The sequence below is a fragment of the Chionomys nivalis genome, chromosome 10 (assembly GCF_950005125.1).
Source record: "Chionomys nivalis chromosome 10, mChiNiv1.1, whole genome shotgun sequence".
NCBI lineage: Eukaryota > Metazoa > Chordata > Mammalia > Rodentia > Cricetidae > Chionomys > Chionomys nivalis.
In genome coordinates, this window is record NC_080095.1 from 39,028,431 (window position 1) to 39,055,964 (window position 27,534).

Consider the following 27,534-nt stretch of genomic DNA (forward strand, 5'->3'; position numbering starts at 1 on the left):
CCAGTCACACAAACCCTTCCTTGACAGAAGCACTCTTTGAGTCTCCAGGTTTCCTCCTCTGACCTGAAAGACATGTCACATGCTATCTCCAAGAACACTCACTCCAGAAAAGCTGCATGATGCAATTCACCCCCAGCACACCCAGAAGACACATTCAAGAATGCCAACAGCATAGCCGTCTTTGACAGTGACACACCAGAAAGAAGTCAAATGCCCATCAACAGAAGAATGTGAAATAGCTGTTTCAACATACAGGTTAAAGGGAAAGGTATTCAAAGGGAATGAGCTCTAGCTATATGAATCTTGGTAATATGCTTAATAAAAAGAGCAAAATTATATGGAATACACACTTTCTGTCTGGCAAATGTTCAAAAACAATGAAAGAAACAATTCTGCTTCTAAACACAAGAGGATAACTGCTATAGGCACAAAAGTCTGAAAAGTGTACAAAATACAGAAACAACTGTTTTTTTCAGTCAAACAAATGGTGGCACAAGGGGTGATTCTTTTTTGTTGTTGTTGTTTATTTATTTATTTTTTTCTTTTGAGACAGGGTTTCTCTGTGTAGCTCTGGCTGTCCTGGAACTTGTTCTGTAGACCACGCTGGCCTGAAACTTACAGAGATCCCCTGCCTCTTCCTCCTGAGTGCTGGTATTAAAGGCATGTGCCACCACAGGGGGTGATTCTTATTAGGGAGAAGTAACAGAATTCTTACAACTTCTCTGCCTTTCTTCCTGCAGGGAGTCTCCAGAGCATCCACCTCATCTTCTAAGATGAAAAGACCTGACTGATCAAAGCTAGAAAAGTACTTAGACTTGCAAGGCACTGAAGAGGGACAGGCTATGCAAGAGAAAAAAATTCCCAAAATAATGAGGGGTCCCATGAGTTTTGGGGTACACATCAATCTGCTCAGACAGAAGGTAAGCAAAAGGCAATGGTCAGAATATAGAACAACCAAAACTAAATGTAACTCAAATACCACCACAGTTTAGAGGGGGCTGAAAATTAAGTTCCAGCTTCCAGAACACAGGGATCTTCTTGAAAGCTGGGTCATTTCAATGGGCACCCCAAAAGTGTCTTTTGAGGCAGATATATGCTGGGCTCCTATTGAAGGAACCCTAACTTTGCCATTACAATGTTCATGCTGATCTACAAGTAACACAAGTGCCTCAACAGAAAATTTTAATAGGAGTTAAAGTGGGCAAGGAAATACAAACACCAAAGATAAAGCATTTAAAATGTATAGCATCTAATCAAAGTAACTGCACATAGAATAGTATATCCCATAAGCCAGTGTTTATCAACATGTGGGTTGTGACCCCACTGAGGGTCAAAAGACCCTTTCACAGGAGTTGCAAAGCAGATATTCTGCATATCAAATATTTACATTAAGATTCAAAACATATCAAATTAGAGTTAAGAAGGAGTAACAAAATAATTTTATGGTTGGGATGTCTGTATTAAGGAGGAAACACTAAGAAGGTTAGAAACACTGCTATAAACTAAAGGAATGCCAACCAACGGGCTCAGAAACGGCAGATATGAGTAAAAAGAAAGAATGATGAAAAAAACCAAAACCAAAACCAAAAAACAGGAGGCAGAGACAGGTAGATCTCTGAGTTGGAGGCCAGCCTGGTCTAAAGAGCAAGTTCCAAAACAGCCAGGAACCCTGTCTCAAAAAAACCTCCAAAAAATACAAATAGGACTTCTACATACAAAAAAAAAAAAAAAAAAAAAAAAAAAATCCAATACTGGAAATAAAATGTTTGCTAAAATTATTATTAGAAGTTAGGATGCTGCAGACAAACGAAAACTGACCCTAAGAAAAAGAAAATTGACCTTAAAGACAAAAAAAAAAAAAAAATGGCCATGGCATACTACAGCCAAACAGGTAAAACAACCATAAAACAATATCTTGGGCTGTGGCGATGACTTAGTTGCTAAGTGCCTGTTGGGTAACATGAGGACCTGAGTTTGGCTCCCCAGCACCATGTCCAAAGGTTGGGGCAGTGGTGTGTGCGTATCTGTAACATCAGAGCCAAGTGTTTGAAAACAGACACCCAGAGTTCATGGCCAGGCAGCCCGGCCAAAGTGAAGAGCTTCATCAATGAGAGACCCTGTCTCAAATACAAACAAACAGGCCAGAGGGACGGCCCAGCAGGTCAAGGCACTTGCTACTAAGCTTGGTGACCTGTGGTCTACCTCTGGGACCACGTGGTAGAAGGAGAGAATCAATCGCTACAATTCATCCTTTAACACCCACACAAGCTGGGATATGCACACACCACTGCCCCTCCCCACAATATACTGATAAAATAAGCAGGAGAACGATCAAGAAAGACACCTGGCATTGACCTCTAACCTTTGCACACAGGTATACACGTGTGGAAACAGACCCACATGCACACTTACACAAGCCTACATCCACACCCTTAGAAGGAAGCTGAAGGTGAGGGCAGCACTGATACCGCAGAGTCCTCCTAAGAATAAGCATGCCAGGAGACAATGGAAAGACCTTCATTTCAAGTACTAGAGAAAACAGTGTCAACCTAGAAGTCTATCTAGAACTTGTCAAGAAAATCTTTCAAATGTTGAGACAAAAGCATCTGCAGAGAACCAGAAGTGGGTAACGTGATGCCAGCAGAGCAGCACAGAAACATCAAATCCTGGAGGAGGAAGCTCTTCACACGGAAACACAGACAAGAGTATGGAAAGTGGCAGTGTAATTGTAAATAGAAGACTTAAATTTCCTTACATTTCAACTGACTCTTCCAGTGAAAGTAACAATGTAGTTCCAGGGGACTTAGAAGCAAAATACATATCAAGAATAACACAAGAAGGACAGAGTTATTATGGCTGTAAAGACCCTATGTTATACATGAAATAGTATGTTCTTTGAAGAGTACTTTGCAATAAATAAAATATATGATAATTAGAGGAATAATAGAGAGGTAGGATAACATTAATCAAAAGATGACATAATGACATAAACCAAGAAATAAACTAGAGAAATAATACAAAAAAAACAATAAAATGAGTTATCTTATTTAATTACTTGTATTTTCTTTTTGCTTGATTTTTATTTTTATTTACTTTCTGACAGCCTCATGTGTATGCAACGTGTGCTCTGATTAAATCCACCTTCCTTTACCCTCTTATCCTCTATCCTTTCCCCTCTGAACCCCTTCTTCCCAACAAGCATGGCTTGATTTTTAAAAACTTTTTATTTATTGATTTTATTTTATGCATGTGTACCACACATGTGCTCGGGGCCCATGGAGGTCAGAAGAGGGCATTGGATCCTCTTGAACTGGAGTTATGGATGCTTGTGAGCCACCATGGAGGAGCTGGGAATTGAATCTGGACCCTCTGTAAGAGGAACAAGTACTCTTAACTGCAGAGCCAATTCTTCAGCCTCAGAATTATTTTTCTAAGATATACTAAAGATAATATCAACAAACCTTCAGCTAAAGCAATGAAGAAAACAAAAATGAAAAAAAAAAAAAACAAGATGAAAGGAGAAATCACACCGGTTAATAGAGATGCAAAGAATCATGGCTGGGTGTAGCTGTTGTTGCAGTCTGCTGTGGGATAGTGCTCTTGTACACTGTAAAGATTTGTCACTCGTATTGATTTAATAAAACGCTAACTGGCCAGTAGCCAGAGAGGAAGTATAGGTGGAACAATTAGTCTAAGAGAATTCTGGAGGAAGAATGGCAGAAATGCAATCATCGGCCAGACGCAGAGGAAGCAAGATAAGAATGCCTCATTGAGAAAAGGTACCAAGTCATGTGGCTAAACATAGACAAGAATTATGGGTTAATTTAAGTTGTAAGAGCTGTTTAGTAATAAGTCTGAGCTAATAGGCCAGCCAGTTTATTGTAATATAAGCCTCTGTGTGTTTCTTTGGGACTGAACTGGCTGCAGGACCAAGCGGGACAGAAACTTCCGTCTACAGGAGTTTCCATCTAGCAGAGCATGCGCACAGCTCTGGATTCCATCTCCAGAACCATATAAACTGGACCGAATGGGTCAAAACTGTAATTCTAGCACTCAGAAGGTAGAATGAAAAGGTTAGAAGTTTAAGGTCATTCTTGGTTTTATAGCAAGCTTGAGGCCAGTTTCAGATATATGAGATCCTGTTTCAGAAAAAAACAGGAGGGGATGCTGAAGTGGAGAGATGATCCAGCAATTAAGAGCACTTACAGAGGACCCCGATTTGGTTCTTAGCACCCACATCAGGAAGCTCAGAAGGACCTGTAATTCCAAGCCCTCTGTTGGCATCTGCAGGTGCCCACATTCACATGCATAGACCCATACAGAAACACACAAACAAACACACACTGTTTTAAGTCCTGATCATAAGAAACTATTAAGAACAATTACATGCCAACAAACTGGATAATCTAGAAGAAATGAGTAAGGTCCTATGCACATACAACATACCAAGATTTAATTATGAACAAATAAAAATCTGAATAGGTGAATAAAAAGTAAAGATGTGCAACCAATAATAAAGTCTTTGAAGAAGAAGAAGAGAAAGAGAAAGAAGCTGCTACCACCTAGGACCTGGTGATAGTAAGGAAGGGAACCAACTAGAAAACTATTCAACATCTTGGGTAAAAGCATTAAAGTATATCACCACTGGTCAATGACTTATCAAATTCTACTCTAGGCATTTACTCAGGAGAAATGAAATTTTAAGGGCACACAAGGCACAGCCCATGAACACTCATAGGGATTTTCTTTACAACAGCCAAATAACGGACACACCTGCCCATGGTAGGAAAATGGATAGAGAAACTGTGATAGATAACATAATCAAACAAAACACAGGAATAAAGAATAAATTATTGCTTCATGTGACAACAGGCATGAACCTCAATAATACTGTATAAGAAACAGAAGCCAAGTGCATAAGTTACAAAAACAGTCATAAAATGTAGCTCTGCTGACGCCTGAGGCCTGGGATTACATGGAGGGGACTGTCAAGGGTCATACAGGATTTACGAAAGTGTCCTGTGTAATGGTTGTGGAGAGTTAAATTGGTGTTTAATTTGCCAAAAGCCACCATCAAAATGAACACTTAAAATGGAGGCATTGTATTTACTGTCTGGAAACTAGAACTGAGAGCTTATCAGAATGAACGATGTATTATTTAGGCACACACAGTGAGGACAAATAAATTCTCAGATCAAGATGATAAAAAAATTAAGGACAGAGGAATGGTCAGGAGGGAGACAGTAGATTAAAAATGTCGGGGGGGGGGGTTGAAGAGATGGCTCACAGGTGTCGGGAGGGGGACTGAAGAGATGGCTCACAGGTGTCGGGGGGGGGACTGAAGAGATGGCTCACAGATGTCGGGGGGGGGACTGAAGAGATGGCTCACAGATGTCGGGGGGGGGGGACTGAAGAGATGGCTCACAGGTAGGGAGCACTTGCTGCTATTCTCGAGGACCTGTGTTCAGTTCCAACACCCACATAAGGCTCAGAACAGTCTGTAAGTCCAGCTTCTGAGAATCCAATGTCTCTGCTCATGAGACCATTTGGAGTCACGTGCACATAGCTACATGTACACATATCATGTAATCAAAATTAATAAAAATGAATCTTAAAAAATGGGGAGGAGCTCCAATACATAGGTGGGTTAATTACCATCGATGGCCATATTCTTGGATTTATTAGTATTGTGGTTTGTCTTTTCTCCCCTCTCTTTGAAGTCTGGGTCTCAAGGAGCCCACGGAGGCCTCAACTTCCCTATGCAGCAGGGGGACAACATTGAGCCTCCTGCCTCTCCTTCCTGAATCTGAAAATGTTAAGCATGCATCACCATGCCTGGTTTGTGGATTAACTACTGTTTCAAAAAAGGCAAGACAGCCGCCACATTGGAAGCAATAACAACGAGTCACAAACAAGCTAATTCTACAGACCTGAGGTATAACTAGAAGAGAAAAAAAAGGCAGTCACCTCACCCATATATTTCCCATGTCTCAGATGTAGGAAATATGCGGATAAATCCTCCTCTCCGGTCATTCTCTTCCTTTACCCTCCGTAAAACTTTGATCTGGGTGGAAGAAGAAAGAACAGAGTAAGACAAAAGAGCACCTACTCTGAAACCTGTGGCTATAAGACAAAGGCAGAGTTACACATGAAGAAACCAGCAAACACGTGTGCAAGAATTAATGACATTAGGATGTCTTCTAAGGAGAAACCTCTATCTAGAATCTTTCTCCTTTCGGGGAAAAACATGAATTTGTCATGATATTAGGAATCACAAATTTGCAATGAGCACTGTGCTAACCCACAAAGGCCTGAAATGAAATAATCTTTACCTCCTCCATTGACAGACCAAGCACAGAACCGCCTAACTTCCCTGGCACCTTCTCCCGGGCTGAGGCCACAAGGTTTTTCATTTCTGCGTCACTGGCAGAAAGTGGACGGGAACGCTACGAGGGAGAAAATCAAAGCAAGGTTGAAGGGAACAAGCTCCATTAGCGCTCCCTTGCTCCCCACTCAACATCAAATCTACAGCCCAATTTCTAGAATTAGTCACTTAACACAAACCCCCAGGAAACAGAAGGAAAACAAACCACTAGTGACCTCCAAGTCAAGACGAGAAATGGCAGAAAACAGCTAACGCGCAGAAACAAGCAGGAAACGACGGGCAATGCTGGGTGGGTCCTCAATGGACATTTAGTCCTGGTTTTAGGGTATAGCCAATATTTTTGGGGAATGAAGAAAAAATAGCCCCACAGAAACAAGACTGTGTATTTATTCTAGTAAATAATTATGTTCCCTTTAGCACTGGGAGAGGAGAGTTGGGGGACCTGAGAGAAGACACCAAGGAATACACTTTTCTTTCAAACTGGGTGCTCTGGGGTGTTTTAGAAATTGAAAGGGAAACTCCTGAGAGCTGAATCATCAGTAAATTTAAAGGACAGCTCCACTGAAAATCCTACCACCCAGGCAGCACTGTGGCTGCTGGACATCACGACTGGATGAAGGCTGACTGCCCCGAAGGATGGCCCTCGTGGACCAACAGACAATCTGGGTTACGGCTGTTTCCACAACAGGAGCAGGAGTCTGAGGACCATGCTTTCAGGGATTTTGATGTTACACAAGCAGAAAAGTGGCAGGGGCCAGAGTCAAATAGCCTGAAGTGTGAAAATACACTACTACTGACAATGACGAAATGCTAATAAAACATAACAAACACAAATGCCAAGGAGACAAAAAAGGGAGAAATAATCAAAGAGCTATAGGCATGAAATATCTTTCTAGTTTCCTGGAAGAAACTTCCATCAAGGAGAAGCAGGTCAACTGTGAGCAGCTAGTACTGTCTTTATGCTTAGACCAGACATGGGTATTTGTGAGTCTCCAAAATTCATGATGAGGACCTACCCCCCAACTGATGGTATTTGGAAATGGGACCGTTAAGGGGTAATCAGATAAGGCCATATTCATGGTGCCTTAGAATTAGTTCCATAGAATTAGTGACAGAGACCTTACTCAGTCTCATGTGTTCTCCCTGATGTGTGCAAACAGATGTGCTCCGAGTAGGGAATGAAATGTCTACCACCTACAAAGTCAGGCCTCAGAAGGACTTCTACTTTGCTGAAATCTTTTGTCTTTTTGCTTTGTTCTGTTTTCTGATTTTTCAAAACAGGGTTTTTTGTGTAGTCCTCGCTGTCCTGGAACTCACTTTGTAGACCAGGCTGGCCTTGAACTCATAGAGATCACCTATATGATCTGCCTCCCAAGTGCTGGGATTAAAGGCATGCGCCACCACTATCCCACCCGGAATCTTGTAAACATCCCAATGTCTAGAACTATAAGAAATAAATTTTCTGCTAAGTCACCAAGTAACATACTGTAATGATACACAAACCATGGATGGGTTTCCCTTTGAACACAGGAAACTATGTGTAAAACACTCATCTACAAACTAGCATAGAAGTAATAAAAACTAGACTTTATAACTAGATAGTTATAAAAGTCCCATGACAAGCTACCTATATAATGAAAGAGCATGAAATCAGCATTTATTTGTCTAGCTTTTACTGTGGTATCTTCAACATCTAGAGAAGTAAATCAATAAATATTTGCTTTAGAAGTGAGAAGCCATGCTGGGATATAGCCCTAATATGTTCAGAATTTAAAACTGCAGAAGAATTTTGGGGAGCATTTTGATTTCCCTCAGGCTCTAGGAATAAAGTGAACTATAGTATGCACCAAAATCCAGTTGTAAAAGGGAGAGTGTAAAGATTCAGAGAGAAACATGTCACTTTTGCAAGTCTCTAAAGTGTGATGATTATTTAGCAAAGAAGAACTGATATAGTAAAGAAATGGCTTGAGGACTTTTCGCATCACTCCATCCTACTTACTGGTTGAGAAAACAGACAAGCTTATCTAGTTCCGATCATGAAGCCACATAGAGCCACTGGCAATGAGTCTTCCAAAATCAAAAAGCCATCTGGTTTGATCCTAAGGGATTTATTTTAATGTTGGGGGAAGTTAGCAGATGGAACCCTGGGCCTTTCTGTATGCTAGCAACTTCTCTACTACTGAGGTATATCCCCAGTCCTTGATGTCTTCGAGAGAGTATCTCAGGCTAGCCTAAAACTAGTGATCCTCCTGCCTCAGCCTTCCAAGTACTGATACTACAGGTGTGTATCACCACACCTTGCCGTTAAGGGTACTTTAAAGTCATCTCAGATAATATAATGAGGGAATAAGACATATTACTCAAATGACTGCATGCAAATGAAGACTTTCATCGGCTGTCTAGAACAGACTGCCATGCAAAGGCACTGATGAACTAAACCTGCATTAGGTGGCTAAAGTGCTGAGAGTGCTGATTCCTAGAACAGTTATCAGGGACGCATCATGTATGTCCAGAAACACAGGACAAGCCAATATTAAATAAAACCTAATGACAATTTCCAACTTCACTTCTTTGTAGCAGGGTTCTTAATAATCATTGGATCTTAACCTAATGCTCAGCATTACAGCATTCCTGTAAAGAATGAATTAGCACCTAAAACGCTTAAGTTTCTCTACACTAACTTTCAAGAGACACCTTCTACACTCCCGCGTACACACAGAGATCCTTTCTTACTTACATCCCACCTGTTACACTCGTGTGTGAGAAAAATCAAAGTTTGGGAGTGCCCCAGCACACTAGTACACCAAAAGCAAGGGGGGGGGGGAGGAAATCAGATTGATCTGCAAAACCAACATAAATCAGGGAGGAGTGGGCGCACAGCTCAGTGATCCTCAGTGCTCGGCTAGCATATGCAAGGCCCAAGGTTCTTCCTATTACTTCAAAAAAATAAAAAATAAAATAAAATAAAAACAACTTCAAGAAAAAGCAGTCATCCTGTGGCTTTAACTTAAGTCCTCCCACTGCATCCTCTGAGTGGTAATATGAAAAATGACATATTCCAGCGGGCTGCTGACTGCTTAGAAACAAGGCTCCACTGAACTGAGAGCCCAGTAGCTTCGGGAGATGACAAGCTATGTACACCATCAAGTGCTCAGATAAATTTTAGCGCGCCAATTAGTGTCCAGGTAAGAATCTACCATGCAATGTGTACCACGCTTACATGACCACGGGCACCACTCTGGATTTAGAATCTACCCAGAGAAGACACGTTTACGCATCTTAGCATCATTGTTTGAGGAGGAAGCAACTGAACGTAAAATGGTCAAGACAAAGGAACAAGTACCTGCACTCAGTAAGATCAAGTGGTGATTACAAACTTTTTCTCGCAGTCTAAAGAAGGCTGCCAAAAACCTGACAAAATGGAGACTCGGAAAAAAGGTGAACTGCCTGAATGACATCAGAATTGAAGGTAAGAAAATATGAGACAAGAGCAATGTAAATAAAAAGAATCTACAATTCTGTATGTGAAGTGCAGAACTCAACAGTGTAAGTAAAGGAACCTAGAAGTAGCTCAACTCTTTGTGCTGTGACTGGCTATAAAGAAAATAAAAGGTAAACACTGAAAAAGTTAAAGAATTAATGTTATCAAATGAAAGAAATAAAAAGATCATGTATCAATAAATATAGCTTCTAAAATATGACTTCAATATAATCAGAAGCATACTTTGAAATTAGTTAAGCGGGCTGTGTTACAAGGAAATCAGATGAGCTATCTAGATCTCTGGAATTAATCTAAGTCAGTAGGTCTGAGAGAATGTGTTTTGTTAAGAGAACTGACTTTAAAAAGAACAAAAACCCAACAACAAACTTACCCAAACCTCCTATAATTATGTCTGAGAAACTATGAAGCACTGACGTGGCACCAGAGAACTAAAGAACAGTAACTGAGGGGCCACCTTAAAAACTGTGTGTCTGGGTAACTGATGCCAGCAAGGCTGACTTGGACCCCTAGTAAAATAATAGACAAACACGAGAAGAAAAGACTCACAGGCACTTAGGGTTTAGTTTGCTCACAAAGGATAACAATATGGAGACTGCTTTATTCTAAACATGCCTTAGAAGTCTGACTTTTAGAGCAAAATTTTATATATATATTCTTTTTTAATAGGATGGCAAAGACTACAGCAGACATAGGAAGGCTTTAGTGTCTTTGGATTTTATAGAAGCATTTGAGAAAATTTAATATATTTATACCAAATTTTATTTCCAGTCAGGGAGTTATTGTTATAATAAATATAATATATGGCAAAAATGCAAAGTGTTAAAAATGTAAATAGAGCATTATATAAACGGCAACAAATCAGAAAGTATCAATGAAATATTATTGAGAATCTTTCCTAATATTTGAAAACAACTATGAGCTGATGACCATGAAAGTAAGACCAGATACTGATGCTGGGGGTAAAGCAATCAGAGGGGACTGAGAAGTATGAAGGGCACTAGACCTTCTGGGTATGAGCCGCAGCATCCTGCTGGTGTTTTATACTTTCTTTCTCACAAGAATTCCACACATGTATGTATTCGTCCCATTTGGCAGGTATGGGTCCTGAGTCCCAGAGACTTCAGTAACCTCCCTAAGGTCTAGTAGCTAGTTATCAGCAGGGACTGAACTTAAATCCAGGTCTCTCTCCTTCTAAAGTTCACCTGCTTTCCACAGAACCATCACAACCACACAGTTCATTTTTCAGCAGGTGCAAATTTGAACTACAGGCATTCCAGGCAGGAAATAATGCAGACAGAGATAAAAGAATAGAAAGACAGGCACAAGCAAGCAATACTAGAGACTGTATAATCTGACAGCCACGGAGCAGGTCGCCATGCTCAGGAATGCCTTTTCTTTCCTCCCTTTCTTGATCTCATCTTAGCTCTGATAAGAAGTTAGGGGGGCACTGAGGGCTTCATTTCCAGAAGAACAGTGGCAAAGAGAAGTAAAGTTAAAGAATTCAACATTTATAAAACAGGCTTAATAAAGCCAGGAAGGCTTTACATCATGTAGGCCAGTTTAAATATATAACTAGAGAGAGGCCTTGCTAAACAAAACAAACAAACAAACAAATCCTAAGCAACAAAGCTACATGTAAGAACCGAAAATGAATGACACAGGGAAATTAAGATGGGAAATACACATAAGGAATTACACATAAGCACACCATGCAATGGTTCAAGTGCCATTTAGAATGTAGGCTCCTTGTCTGGTTGGTTATTTGGTTTTTGTATCTTACTTACATATTTTAAAGGCAGCAAATAATATTTAGATAATTACTAAATATGAAACATTACATTCTGTAGAGTTTTGAATTCTACCATCTATGTGACCAAATACACATTATAGAATCAAACACGACACTAGACATCGTAGGACTTTTCTTAGCCATATAAATCATCTTATTGGAAGCAGGAGTTCAGGAAGCTGCCATTCAGGCTTCCAGTTTAGACAATGTACCAGAGAAGAGAATGTTAGGATAACTGTAGCAGAGCTTCCTGCTGCGCATCAGCGGGAACAACCTGAGCCTCTGAGCAGAGAGAAGAGATGACCTCCAATTTAACACACGGCAGCAAAACAGTGCCAAAGTCCCAAACTGAGCAATGCCAAGACACTGGTAGTCAATTTCAAAAACTGCTTATACGAACAATAAAGGAGCAAAAGTTGCTCGTGTCGGAAAAACACATGTTATTTTAAAGGTCACATCTAATTCTGGCAGGCATCTAAATTCAGATACAAATCGCTGCACATATCAAGTAGCAGCTGTGAGAAAATGCAGATAAACCTAAGACTCAGTGTGAAAAGAGCTAACACTAAGCCACTGGAGTGGCATGCTTCCTAAGATACCTGAACCAGAGAGAGCTCCTTTGTGCATTTTAGTATTTGCTTTCCAGAATATTTTGGGGAAAATAATGGATAAGCTCTGTTCATCATTTCAATCCAACTGCCTTTACCACAGCAGAATCATCCTGGGAACTGACGACCCTAACTACTGCGTCCTCTGTTCTCATGGTCTGTAACCACGAAGATACTGGCGCATTTCTTTCCAGGCAGTCTATTTTGTGGTCTCAAATCATACAAAGAGCAGGTTCAAGATCTACATATACCGCGAAAGTCCAAGGCTGAAAGGCTTTCTATTTGAGAAATGGGAATTAAAACTGAGTCCAGGCTCCAAATGACCTAGAATGCACCTGTGTGATTTTTGTTGGCTGAACCTATGCAGACACTGGATGCTATAAGAGACAAAGAAAAGGGATAAAGCGCTACCTTTTCCTAATAGGCCTATGGCTCTCCATTTCCTGCGTCTAAGACATTAGAAAGCACAGACCACATGCAAGAGCCCTGCCTTGGTTGAAAAGTGAGAATATTCCTCTTCAGTACTGTTGTCTTCCTACTCTTTGTATTCCAACTTCAACTTCTCGTTACTGTTAGATACTGAAGACCCCGAGTGAACAAGCCTCCCTGACAAACCTGTCTCAGACAGTACACTGTATATATCACCCAATGCTGCTTATTGATGACGTCATGCCACTGCCTACCAGTAAGTAGAACAACTATTGGGTAGATTTTTGGTGATTTGCAGAGAATAGCCAATAAAAGCTGACTGGCAAGTTAAGACATGGATCCATTCCTTCAAGATTGGAATGCTGCCATTCCTAGAAAAAGAGCCTGGCAGAAATCGTATCAAAACCGTGAGAAATATTCACAGCTCTAAGTGTGCAACTCTGTCCAGGGACCGTGCAAGGAACAATTAGCATAGGAATGCGACTGCCTACGTTTCCCCACTATACTGAGGTTAATAATTCTCTATCTTTTCTTTGATCTGTGAGGATGCTCTTGAGCAAGTATGACTCTGATGTCTGGCTGTATTTCTAATCTGAGACAATCCCTCTTGCAATACAGCATGTCATGCTCCAGAGCACACCACCACCTCGGGAATCACCCCAGAGCAGGACTCCCGACAGGCAGCCAAGGACACTCCAGATCAAAGGCATGTTAGGTTTGGCTTGCAATGCTTTATTTAGGTTTGTTTGACTGAGCTAACTGACAACATTAAAACAAACAAACAAAAGGAAACAAAAAAAATCCTTTCTGGTTTCTCTGACAACAGGAGGCTCTTGGCCCTGTTTGCCCACACTGGAGCATGGCAGTGATCAGCTAGGTCATCCTCATCAGCTTGGCACATCACTGCGTTGGTTGTAGCTACCTACTATCCCTTCTTCACACTACCTGCCTGCATACAAGACTGTGGAAAGCCTGTCAATGTGACAGTATCTGACACAGCATCGCTCTCCGTGAGATCCATGAGCAATGGATGAAGAGGAAGAATGGAAGGATGAAGTGGAGGAAAAAGTGATGAAAAGGAGAGGGGAGGGACAGTTGAGAGGGAGAGGAAGGGAAGCTATCAATAGTGCTTACAGTGTAGTGGAGGAGCACAGGACAAAGGCCACAATCAATGAATGCAAAACAATATATTGAAAACAAGGTAACTATGGTGTCCTTATACTATCTCTAAGGACACTAGAGGTCCTTAAAGATAAGTTGGTTTATAAAAAGTAGTTCCAAAGCTTGAGTAGATCGGGGAATCCAACCAGATGGGCAGAGAAGAGGCGGGCAGAGCTTCATTTAGAAAGAAGAAACACTGAGTGGCTGTACTCAAGCATGCAGACGGATGGCACAACCGAATGAGCAGGCCCAGAACCAGAGTGCACAGAGCCTGGAGCAGTACTTGACCAAATGATGCTTCTGATTCGCCAGCTTCTTTGGCTATTTATTTTAGCTCTAATCAGAGCTCATGAGCACTGAGGGGCCCTTCAAAAAGAGGAAAGGGGACACACTGTTTCAATGGAGCATCTTTACAGAACTAGTCTGAAGATTAGTAAATGCCTAGTCATGCTTAAGAACTAACAGACCCGCCGGGCGGTGGTGGCGCACGCCTTTAATCCCAGCACTCAGCAGGCAGAGGCAGGCGGATCTCTGAGAGTTCGAGGCCAGCCTGGTCTACAAGAGCTAGTTCCAGGACAGGCTCCAAAACCACAGAGAAACCCTGTCTCGAAAAACCAAAAAAAAAAAAAAAAAAAAAAAGAACTAACAGACCCCAGTATGGCAATCTGAGGGGAGAGATGGTAAGCTTGGAAGGAGAAGAAAAGGTAGTGAAGAGAGAAAAGACAGAACAAAAACAAGGAGTAACTCTGGTAGAAAGCAGTTAAAAGCATCAGCATCAAAGACAGGCATTGCAGAACACATTCCCAAATTCTCCTGCCCTGAGTGACCTCCCAACCAGCATTTCAGCTCCCTCATTTCATCAGCGGCCACTCCCCAGCAAGCCTTCTTCGGGGTTCCTGCTCCTCAAATTGCTTACCTGAGGTTTCTGAAAAGGGTTCCGCCTGGAAGACTCAAAGGTGGGATAAATTGACCGGTTGGATGCCCGCTGTGCAGGATCTTGGCACACAAATCCTGGATGGGGAATGAGCAGTATTAAGAGCTGCCCTTTTCTAAGAAAGGAGCCTGTTTGGTTTGGTTCAAGTACCTTTAAACTAACCCCACAGAGGGAGCAGACTGAGGAACCCAGTGCAATCTCGATTGACAGAGATGTGGCTTTGAAAAATCTCAAACAAATGAACAAGTCATCTTTGTGAAACACAGCTTTTCATAAAAATCTTTTCATAAAAGAAAAGCTTGCTTGTTGTGTTTTTTTAACTAGCTTTCTGGATGGTGACTGGAAGGGAAACAAAGCTTTTGCCAGAAGAGTCCATAGCAAGCATGTCATCATGTCCTGCTACAATCTACTGGGAATTTTCCAACTTCTGCAACGGACTTTAAAAATATGTTATATCTGTTTTTCAAAAAAATATAATTAGCATTTTTACACTCAACACAATCTAATTATTATTAATATTAATATTATTTTGGTTTTTCAAAACAGGGTTTCTCTGGGTAGCCTTGGCTGTCCTGAACTCACTCTGTAGACCAGGCTGGCCTCAAACTCAGAGTCCCCTTCCTCTGCCTCCCAAGTGCTAGGATGTGCACACCCAGCTCTAATTAATTATTTTAACATTCAACTGTAAAGTAATAATACTAGGTCATGATTCCCAAAAAAGGAAAACAGATTTTGGCCTAAATCATAGATTATATTGGTTCTTATATTATTGGTAAATTGCATGTGTCACTGTAAAAACAGAGATTTTTTTCTTCAGAATTTTTCTAACAAAAAAAGAAAAAAACAGAATTTCCACTAGTTTTACTTCCTTCCTATAAGAAATAGATTCTCCACCAAAAAAATGTTACAAACCATAGGCCCAGAGAGGCCAGATAACAAAGAGAGCTCAAGGCAGGACGCTCGACTCTCCCTGGAAAGGGGAAACAGAAGAGATTTTATGGGTAGACTGGGGGCAGGTGGGGACGGGATGAGGGATCAGGTAGAGATGGGGTGAAAGAGACGCCTGGAAAGCAGGGGGCCATTCTGGGTCTGGTTGATACCTGGTGCATGGAAAACTCACGGGAATCTAGAAAGATGAGCCCACAGCTAAGGGTCCTAGCAATCGTGAATAGGAAGCATGAACTGGCCCATCTCCTGTGACCAAGTAATGGAGGGACTGGGACACCACCCAGCCACATGACCTTCAACTTACAGTCTATCCTGTCTATGGGATGTGCTGAAGTAAGGATAACCAACCTGTGACTGGTCCAACCTGAGACCCATGCCACGAGAGGAAGCCCACCCAACACTGCCTAGAACACCAGGACCCAGAGGCTGGATGACCAGGAGACCTGGGATAGAACCAAACACCACTGGAGAAAAAAATACCAGTGTAATGATGCCTAATGATATTCTGCTAACTCATAAACTGGTCCCCAGCCCAACTGTCATCAGAGAGGCTTCATCCAGCAACTGACAGAAACAGATGGAAAGAAGCACAGCCAAATATTAGCCAGAGCTTTGGGAATCCTGCTCAAGAGAGGGAGGAAGAGGGGGAGGACTGTAGGAGCCAGAGGGGTCAAGGACATCATGAGAAAGCCCACATCATTAACTAACCTGGGCTTGCAGGGGCTCAGAGTCTCAACTGACAACTAGGGAGCCTGTCTGCATGGGACTGACCTAGATCCTCTCTTATACGTGACAGTTGTATAGGTTGGTCTTCCCGTGGGACTCCTGATAGTGGGCAGGGGCTGTCTTTGACTGTTTTGCTGGCATTTGAGATTCTGTTCCCAAATACTGGGTCGTCTTGCCCAGCCTCAATACAAGAGGAGGTGCTGCCTCTTACTGCAACTTAATCTGCCATGTTTTGTTGATATCCATGGGAGGCCTGCCCTTTTCTAAACAGAAATTGGGACTGGGGTGGGGCGGGGTGGGTGGTGGTGGTGACAGGGGGGCGGTCATGGGGAAAGACTGAGAGGAGAGGAGGAGGAAACTATGATCAGAATGTAAAATAAATAAATTAAAAAAAAAAAAGAAGAAAGTCGCTAAGTTTTACAGCACCGGCAGGTACGAGTACTAGCTCACATTAAATGGATTTCATTGTGTCTTTTTGGGGAAATTTTAAAACCCAATAATAAAGCCACGTCATACCCACCTGACTGCCCATCTCCATTTCAAAGTTCTGGCTTATCTACTTAAAATGGGATTTCTTCCTCAGGCTGCTTTGGCTATAATACTGCAGAGGGATCATGTTGAAGCCAGCAGAGACTGTCTAGGAGAAATACAGCCGGTCTCCTTTGTAACAGGGCTTCTTCGGTGGGTTTCACTTTCCCAGCTCGGAGAAAAAATATGCTCTCTGCAGAACTTTGCTTAATTCTCTGCCTCTGCTCATAATTCCCATGCCCCAGGTCTCAGCCTTAGTTGTGGTTCAGCCTCGGGACAGGATGGAGCCAGGGGGAGTAGAAACATATAAACACTTCCCTGAAAATATAATTTTTTAGTACAAAACATTCAGCATGGCTTAGGAACTGCCAGTTGGCAACACCTACAATTGGAGCCTGGCAAATGGAAGCTCTGGTTAATTTTTTGAGAGTCCAGTTCAGAACACACTGCTACTTACCTACAACAGTGAACATATCTGAGATCATACTGGCTTTAATCTTGAGGTCCAGCGGTGCATCACTAAGAGAACAGAGAAAGAAAGGGGCAATGGATCGCTCTGTAGGCTAACAGAAGAGCTGCCTCATCATGGGTCCCAGTATAACAGTTTCCAAACATCTGAGAAGCAGCGCAGCACAACAAACTGACAGGAAAGGGGAAGAGAAATGTGGGTGGAAAATAACAGGATACAAGCCTTGTGAGAAACTCATCCTCTGCAAGGCAGGCCCAGCATCAATACATTGATTCCCCGACATGGAATCTTTTACTCCAGATCTTGTGCAATTCAAGTTTAGAGCAAGCCAGGGCTATTGCTTCATTATCATCGTGGGGTTCGGGCCTTGATTGTCAGTGAGCTCGTACTTTTACTACTTCTACGAGTGCCCTATATTCAAATCACGTCTTAGTGATTCATCATTCACTTACATTCACACACAAGACAAGAAAGACATTTTGGCCACCTTGATACTTTGCAGAAGTCTTCATTTTTCTGGGCTAACTCCTGCTCTCTAGGCTTGCAGGCTTGTAAATAGGGCAAAAAGACCCAAGCAAGCCCTACCGACATCTCACCATCAGAGGAAGCAGCAGCCCTGGGGAACACTGAAACAGTGGAGACCAAAACCAAGAGGCCTTCCTATGGAGAGGGGTACCCTGGGGCTTCGGTGCGTCTCCATGACCCACTCTGCTCTTGCTGCTGGCCCCACTGTGCTCCTCTGGGATGTTTAACACTGGCACCTGTGCTTTCCTGGGCAACGCGAAAAGGGTTCACCGGACAAAGGGAGGTGCTAACAACTGAAGGCACTGCCCGGCTGCACACCTCACACCTGAGGTGAGCCAAATCCCCACTCTACCAAGGAGTCAACATGGCTTTAGTTGATGACTTGGCATTCGGCCAATCTCTCATCCTTAAAAGCTCCGTAGCTGGGTGGTCTCTGGCAGAAACCTCTAGGGATTTCTGTTTAGAAAAGCACATAGCTAGTAGAAATTCTGTTGCTGCAGATATAAGCAGGGTCTTCCTGGGTAATGAAAAATATATTTCTTCCCTTCTAAAAACCAGAATTTATTTTATTTTTGTAACTCTAAGATTGTTAAATGCTTTAGACATTAACCTTGGGTAGACACCAGGCCACCACACTGAGCAAAAAGAGCACTCTGATGGGCCTTGGCACAGCCTTCCACCCTACAGTATGCACAGACTCCGTGGGGAAGTCCGCGGCAGCAAAAGGCAGGGCACCACCTGAGGGTATTCCAGTCCTTCAGCAGAGCACCTACAGAGCTGGGGAACAATAACAAAAGGCTAGAATCTGGCACTGCAGAGTCTGACTGCAGCAGCATGGTCTGCTGAGGGGCAGCCAAGAATTCAATGGTAAAGTCTACATCTTCCCCGAGAATCAGTTCTTTAGGAACACCAAACTGAAGAACGTGGCTTGGATAAAGAAGTAGCTGCTTTCGTTTTTGTTTTTTTAATTTAGGTCTGCTCAGGCTGTTATAACTTCAAAGCTACAGAGGTGAGTACAAATCAGAGGACTGAAAATCTGAGATGGTATGAGTATATATGGGATGATGCAGAAATCAAGTTGCTATTACTTTCTTATTCATGCTCTCTGATGAGTAGTACATTTTGTTCACACTCTGTTTTCAGTTTGGGATATCTGTCAGCATATTTTCTCAAGACTATTGCTCTTTCCAGTGTAATGAAGTAACTTGTTATTCGTGTTTCAAGTGGTTTAGTAATGCAAACAAGATGAAATAATAGACACATTCTTATCTGAGCATCTTAAAAAATGTTAAAAGTCAAAATATGAAAGATCCTTAAGAAGCCAAATAAATGGCAAATATGTATGGCAAAACGACTGGGAAACTCACTCTCACAGAGGTTTGATTACATACCATAAAACATCTAATTTTTAAGTTTCACCATCACTGTGTAAAGGAAAGTCTTTTACCAAAAGGGAAATAGCATCGCCCTCAAAAAAAAAAAAAAAATTTAGTAGCATGTTCAGGTTTGTCTTGTTTTTCGTTGACAGAACGACTTACCAGGCCAAAGAAGGGGAGAGATTCACTTCCAATAACCATGGCTTCAGAGTATTATCTATGAGCACATCAAAGCCATACAGTTCTGGAAATACAATACAACATGCAAGATCATTTTCCATGCAACAATCATAAGAAGTCACTCAACTCCCATCCGAGGCCTAGAAACTCACTGAGTGTAAGCAATAAGCACAGATCCTTAAGCTCAAGAAAAGCTAGTCTCCGAAGAACAGTTAGAAGGAACACTAAGTACTCCAACACACTACTGCTGTTCCTGAGTTCTACACAATGAGACAACACACAGGATCCCACTGTGCCGACGGCTGGAAGGTGAGAGAAGGAACAAAGCAAGACCACCTGTTATGAATGCCACACCGGGCATGTTCTGAGCTGGCCTCCTCTAGCACCTGCCCGCCACACTCTGAAAACTGAAGCACCCACCCCAGAGCAGCAGGCACAGCTCCTTCAACACATCTTAACTTTCAGACATTGCTTCTGCGACCCAGTTCAGAAGGCATCCAGATGTAAAGTGTACTTACTCTTTCCCCTTGCCTTCAGTTTCAATTTCTTTTTGAAAAGAAAAACACTCAGCCTGACACAGAAGGCAGGCGGCTGGCGACACAGGGTGTGGCAAGCTATCTTGTACCACTAGTACTATTCAACGAAAGGAAGGAGCCAAAGACCAAGTTTCCGTGGATCCTGAATTTTTTGTTGATTCTACTCCTTTACCTTCCCAACTAAGGCGAGAAGCAAGGTAACACCAACCAGGCACCTCTTCTCGAATCCTGCTTTTACTTACAGAATTCAGGGATGCAAAGCTAGCCTGGAGCCTCCGAGTTTTCCTAGTGGGAGCCTCACAACAAGAGCAGCAGAGGCGCGCAGCCCTTGGTGTGCATACTCCAAACACCATGCCCAGTGACAGACACTCAAACGAACCACCACCTGCATCTCTTCCCCAGGAGAAAATCTGCTACTTCAGAGCTCTCACACAAAGGAACAAGCAGGGCCTTCTGGAAATGCACAGCTAGAACTGAGCGCGTCTCAAGAAGGATTCTTCACACTCCTTAATCTTTTGAAAAACTAGAAACATATAATGTAGAACACAAAAATCTAAAGCTATAATGCAGCACTAAGAAGCCTAGGACAGGCTCTAGAGAGCCCATTCTGGGGCGGGGGGATGGCACTTCAGCCTGAGAGACATCTTCCAGGCTCCCTCTCTCCTTTCAGCGGTCACTAACTGCAGGTTAGATGTTCACCCAGGCCATAGTCCATTTCTACTGCATAAGTCACACGGACATGCACATCCCTTTGTGTTTGCTTGAAACAGGTCCTGTCGTGTAACCCAGGCGAACCTCTAACTCATGATCCTCCTGCCTCAGCTCCCAGTGCTGAGATTACAGGCATACACTTCCATACTCAGCTAGATCTGGATATTCTGGTGTTTTCATGAATATGTCTGTTTCCATAGTAAGTGCTTACATAGGATTCCATTTAATTTGCAAAACCAATTTTAAAAAACAGTGAAGGTTTGGCACATCATACATTTTTATAACTATATAAATCTTATTTTAATATAAAAAAGGAAACTGTTCTTTTACTAACAAATTCATACTTTTACAGACATTGCAATTTTCTCAATAGCTTGCCTAGTCTTCAGGAACAACAATAATCTCATTCTCACCTTAATCTGAGAAAAAGATTTTGTCATGTAGCTCTAAATGAGACTTTCTTTCTTTTTCTTTTTTTTTTTTTTCTTTTTTTTTTTTTTTTTCGAGACAAGGTTTCTCTGTAGCTTTGGAGCTTGTCTTGGAACTAGCTCTTATAGATCAGGGTGGTCTCGAACTCACAGAGATCTGCCTGCCTCTGCCTCCCGAGTGCTGGGATTAAAGGTGTGTGCTACCACTACCCAGCTTAAATGAGACATTTTAAAAGGAACAACCCTTAGCAGGTATGCTAGCATACATGTGCAATCACAGCATTTGGGAGGCTGAGGCAGGAAGATCATGAGTTGAATGTTGAGTTTGGGCTATACATCAAGATAAAATAAAGAAGGAGGGATAGAGGGAGGGAGGGAGGGAGGGAGGGAGGGAGGGAGGGAGGGAGGGAGGGAGGGAGGGAGGAAGGAAGGAAGGAAGGAAGGAAAACTGTATATTCTGGATGTTGTGCAGCACTAATAAGCAAGACACACTATCTCATACAAAATATTTCCTTCAGTTTTTAAGAGCAGAAGCAAAGATTCGACTATTTCATAAAGTAGTATTTAATAGGCATGAAGAATATGTTGACAACAACGACTGGTGCACATACAGATACAGTCTGTAGAAAGAACAAGCCACAAAGGAAGTCCAGTGTGAGGCGGATCAACAATCAACAAGAGCCACTATTTTAACACTCAGCAATCACACTTAATCATCTCATCCCCTTCAGAGAAAAATTCCAAGAGCTCACATTAAGCTGAAGTCTGAGAAAAAATATTCTGGGAAAAGCAAAACATATCTTAAAGTGAGAAAATCACTTTCACAGTGCTAAACCAACGTACTCCTGTGATAACCATGCCCACAAAGCATGCCAAGCTCTAGAGTCAACCAAGCCTCATCTAACTACATAGCCCAGACTTGAGCCCACAATCATGTGCGAGCGGGAGAAGAGCACACTGCTCTGTGAAAGCATGGCAGCAGCGTGCCGGGTACAGTCACCCTAAGAAGGCTGTGCTCAGTGGTAGGGAGTGGGGGTGAAAGGACAGCTTATGTATCAGATTGAACTCGCAAAACTACCAGCTCAACAGGTACACTGATGTCCTTCTACCTTTCTCTTTAATCAAGCCAATCATTTCGACTCCCTTATGAGGAATAATTTACACATGATGAGATGGGTGAGTCTTGAAAAGATTCAGACTGATGAATCCTGGAATTGGTTAAATCCATACAACCCTCAGTCCTATCAAGGGACACACCGAGCACACCCATCAATCACCCCAGAAGATTCCTCAAACCTCTTCCCGATAGACAGCTTGCTCCTGCCTCATCCCTGACAACCATTTACTCTTAATTCTTTCCACTATCAATTCTATTCTAGAATTCATAAATGGAAACCATATAGTATATACTCATTTGAGTCTAACTTCTTGTATTATATTTGGTGTGTTTTCTGAGTTACATCTATCAGTAGATCCTTTTAAGGTAGAGGTACTGAGATATAAGTTATTTGGAATAAAATTTACCCGTTTAAAGTGAACAATTTGATGAATTCTGAAAAGCATATAGTTGTTTCAACCTGACCTCAATCACAATACAAATCTTACCACAGATGTACCCTGTGCCTCTCTGTAGTCAACCCTCACCTGCCTCACCTTCTAGCAACAGGATTTTGCTTACTTTTTTCCTTTTCCAGAAAGTAAAAAATGTAATAAGCATAGTCTATAGTCTTTTGAGAGTAGTTTCTTTCACATGGCATCTTCTAAAACATATCTATTCTGTTACATAATCAAAGTGTAGTTCATTCCTTTTAATTCCAAAGTAGTATTTCATAAAATGGACATACCACAATTTATCCATTTAACAGTTGGTAGGTATTCTGGCCGTTTCCAATTTGGGGTCATTATGAATGAAGTATCAACATTTGTGAGCAGGGACTGTGTGGACATAAAGTTTCCTTTCTCCAGGATAAATACCTGGTCTCATGGTTACTGTACATTACCCAAGTACCTCTTACCTCCTGAGCCATTTTTCTAGCTGTCAACAAGAATGGGGGAGGGAGAGTGAATGTCTGTCTAGGAGATGCTGTCTAGGAGAGGGAAAACTGCCAGCTCCTGTCCTAACTCTCTGCAGTTTGCATAGCATATGCCCTCTGTTAGGGCGCATTTCTCTGGCTCCCCTAGACAAAGCGGTGGTGGTATTTGCATATCCCAAGAGTATTATAGTCACTCTGTAATGAAACTATGTGAACTGCCTCTTATCACTTCATCTCTGAGTCCTCCTCTCTGGAGGGCAGGCACCACATCTCACTTATCATTTTAGATCAAGTGTGCTGACTGTTTGCCAGCTTGTCAAAAGCACAAGTCATTTTGGAAGAGGAAACTAAATATAGAAAATGTCCCCCAATAGACTCTTCTGTGGGCAAGGCTGTGGTGTGTTTTCCTGGTAGATGATTGATTGGGGGGGAGGGGGGGTCATCCCAGGCAGGCGGTCTTAGGTTGTATAAGAATGCAGGCTGAGTGGGGCATGAGGAGCAAGCCAAGAAGCAGTGCTGCCCCATGGCTTCTGCTTCAGTTCCTGCCTTGGGTTCTTGTCCTGACTTCCTTCAGGGATGGACTGTGATATAGACCTGTAAGATAAATAAACCCTTTTCTCCTCAAGCTGCTTTTGGTCATGGTGTTTATCACAGCAACAGAAACCTAAGGCAGAAGTAATCTGCTCCAAAAGTATAGTATTTAGGAAATATATTAAGAAACAAAGGGCGAGGGAGATGGTTCAGTTAATAAAATGTTCTTCAAAGCCAGGCGGTGGTGGCGCATGCCTTTAATCCCAGCACTTGGGAGGCAGAGGCAGGTGGATCTCTGTGAGTTCGAGGCCACCCTGGTCTACAAGAGCTAGTTCCAGGACAGGCTCCAAAACCACAAAGAAACCCTGTCTCGAAAAACAAAAAAAATAAATAAAAAATAAAATGTTTTTCAAGAGCTTGAGTTCAGATACCCAGCACCTACGTACAAAGATGGTCATGACAACCTATGCACTGGGGAGGCAGAGACTGAAGGGTCGCCGGGACTTGCTGGCTAGCTGAAACAGTGAACTCCAGGTTTGGTCAGAGCCTTTGTTCAAAGAACAGTAATAAAATAAAAGGAAACATGGACAGCGACTAAGGAAGGTACCAGACATAGACATCTGGCTTCCACACAGATGTGCACGTATACACGCATGCATACGTGATCGGACAGATGTGCCAGCACATTTATGTGTGCATACAGTAATTAAGAACCACTAAGGGTGAAAAAAAAATTATGTGTAAGTCAAACCCAACAAATAGCTGATTTTTCCTGCCCTAACTACATAGTCACAACAAAGCTACCAGTCACAAAAATGAAAGAAAATAAATTTGTTCAGTGCACTGCAAAGAGAAGATTTGGCATAGCAGTAACAGAAGAACCACCTGCCAAAAATAAACAGAAATTCTCAATGAGGAAAATTTACTAAAGATACATTAAGGAAAAATCTGATAAAAGATGGCTTTTGGCCGGGCGGTGGTGGCGCACGCCTTTAATCCCAGCACTTGGGAGGCAGAGGCAGGTGGATCTCTGTGAGTTCGAGACCAGCCTGGTCTACAGAACTAGTTCTAGGACAGGCTCCAAAGCCACAGAGAAACCCTGTCTCGAAAAACCAAAAAAAAAAAAAAAAAAAGATGGCTTTTGAAGAAGGGGGAGTGGGAAATAGTTAGAAAATATTCCCATGGAGACCTGAGCTCACTAAAGATAGCACACAGTGTCTTTTTTGGAGACAATGTACTCAGCCTCCCCAGAAATAAGAGCCTGGGTGAAGCTACAGTCCCTGGGCCATGGAAAGAGCGGGACTGACAGGTGCCCACTGTCACTGAGATCCTCTTCTGTAACAGGAACACTTTTCACTCAGCTTAGGATTCGAGTTTAAAAACAAAGTGAAATTCTTTAGAACGGGTCCAAAAGAGAATTCTGGAAAAAAGTAGAGCAAGATCACACAGGAAAATGAACTGAGTAAGAGAAGTGTTAACTTGTTAACTCAGCCCTGAAGTCACTATGGTACCTAGCTACTGCCTGGAATGGTAGGTCTAAAAGGAGGATCTAGGCCTGGGCACTGTGCTCTTTTCCAGTCTGATCCACTAGAAAAGATGATGTCATTGTTCCTGAGATCTAGTTACAGGACAGCACAGGAGAATCCAGGATGTGGGGAGAAAGGGCCAGATAGCTGGCCTCAAACCGAGCCTTGCCATTTATTAGTCAAATGGCCCAAGACAACTTACTTCAGCTCGCCGACCCTTTCCCCTGGTCATAAACCACGGGTTTACAACACATGGCTGGGAACAAGCACCAGCACTGCTGGGGACAAAGAGGAGCCTCTTAGGAAACACCCTTCCCATCTGAGCTGGAGCTAGAGATAAACTAAGAGGGGCTTACCTTGCAAATCGCCCCTGCCCTCCACTCCTTTACTGTTGGTGGAGAGGTCGCATACTGGAGACAGCACGCTCCCTTCCTGCAGCCCTCTGACAATCACTTATGGACACCTCCCTTTCAAAGAGCATGGCCTTACCCTGAAAAATGGTCAAGAGCAGAGGTAACAGAAACTAAATCATATTTCACTTAAGGGAGGTAGCCTGAGCGTACTGGTTTTCCGCAGACATGCCATTGGTCTCTGTTCATCAGCGTCTGGTCCACACTGGAGGACCAGGATCAGAGCCCATCGCTTCAGCCATTCTCACAAACAAACACTAAACCACTGTCAGCAGCAACATCTTTGAAAGACAGCTAACATCCTGTTGGTTTTGGCTGTTTTTCTTTAAAAAAAAAAATGTTGTTCTCATAGTCAGTAATTTTGCAGCGCCAATTTCCTTAGCATATTTAAAGAGTTGCCATTGAAGCATATTAGTTCACATTGTACCACATTTTCACAATCGTGGAAGGCAGTAAAATTTGACTGTTAGAAACATGTTTTATTGAGGGAGGCATCCAAAAATCATATAATTGAAGTCCTATGATCAAGATGGAAGATTGCCAAGACTCATCCTCTGAGGCCCCTGTTTTCCAGGCAGAGTCTCTTTCATTCAAGTCTTTCACTCCCTAAGTCTAGAACCTGAGACCAGGGCTAATTTCTCAGGGTCTCCATCTTCTTTTGGATGTACAAGCTTACAAAATAGCATTAAATGGCTAAGTTTCTGACTGCCTGCTATGGATGAAACACAGGTAGTAATGAGACAATGCAGGCTTATGAACACAGCAGCAGCTCAGGGCAAACTGAGTTTGAGAAGAACAAACTGTTGACAGTAATGCGCTGCTACAGTACTAATCTCTGCCCAGATGCAGCTGGGCCTGGAAAAGAGTGATGTGTGCAAGTAAAGCACTGACAGGGGGGTGGGGGAGGAACCTGCAAACAGCACAGGCGGCAAGGGGAAGAAGAACTCACAGGGCAGAAACTCCCATAACACAAAGCTTCTGGCACTAGTCTATAAGTAAAAGGCCAGAAATGACTACCAAAAGAATAGAGGGAACCCCACCTCTGCATTCTGTTTCCCTAAAAGTATGGGTGCTCTCCTTAAGCCGAAAGCTTCTGGGAAGCTCTCAAGTCCTGGTTACCCTGACAAACACAAAGTGACTCCTTACCATGCAAACCCCAGGGAAAGCTAAGAGTCAGGGGGAGGCAAAGGGATTCACACAAATACACACGAATATACAAAATCATATCTCATGGGGGGGTTAATGAAGCACAGAATCCCAGGGCTGACAGGAAGTGGAATTAGAACCACAAAAGCCAAGGAGACAGTCAACAACTTAAAAAACTCCAGATGCCTTGAGTGTATTGGAACTGGACCAGGACAGGAAAGGGGAGAGGAGACCCTGGCTGATTGACCTTGGGATATTTCTGAGTCAGAGAGAGTTGCTGCGTGTCTTTCATATGGAGTTCTGTAAAACCATTCCTAAGCTTCCAAAAGGCAATCAGGTTACAAAGCAAGATAGGAAAAGAAACACCCAGAAAAGCCTTCAGGATTAGCTACTTAGAACAAAATGTTTTGTTTTATCTTGGTTTTGTTTTTTTAATATATCAGGGGCCATGAGAAATTTACCAACAGAGGCAAGCAGAGCTGGAAAGGAAACATAGTTAATCTTGAAAGGTTTCAACAGCTGGAGTCCCATTCTGTTAGCTCCCACCTCATCCTCACACAGACTAACAATTCTGAGTCGCAAGCCTTACCAAATCAGATCCACTAAAAAGCTTACTGCTAAGCCACCAAGAAGTCAGGAAAACAAGCACCAAG

At 42.5% G+C, this 27,534-nt stretch overlaps 1 protein-coding gene across 13 annotated transcripts in view; it reads right to left on the reverse strand.

Annotated features, from left to right (window-relative positions):
* The window catches only part of Ttll5 (tubulin tyrosine ligase like 5), a 258,328-nt gene that overhangs the window by 178,990 nt on the left and 51,804 nt on the right, over window positions 1–27,534 (reverse strand). For 12 of the 13 annotated variants that reach the window (XM_057782731.1, XM_057782729.1, XM_057782727.1 and 9 more), the window contains 5 exons: window positions 19,543–19,624; window positions 17,468–17,529; window positions 14,791–14,885; window positions 6,333–6,446; window positions 5,973–6,064 (listed from right to left, as the gene is read on the reverse strand). In XM_057782731.1, coding sequence (XP_057638714.1) covers window positions 5,973–6,064; window positions 6,333–6,446; window positions 14,791–14,885; window positions 17,468–17,529; window positions 19,543–19,624 — 445 coding nt within the window. Of the gene's footprint in view, window positions 1–5,967; window positions 6,065–6,332; window positions 6,447–14,790; window positions 14,886–17,467; window positions 17,530–19,542; window positions 19,625–27,534 lie in introns of those variants that run through there. The other variant, XM_057782738.1, reaches the window with a different exon arrangement.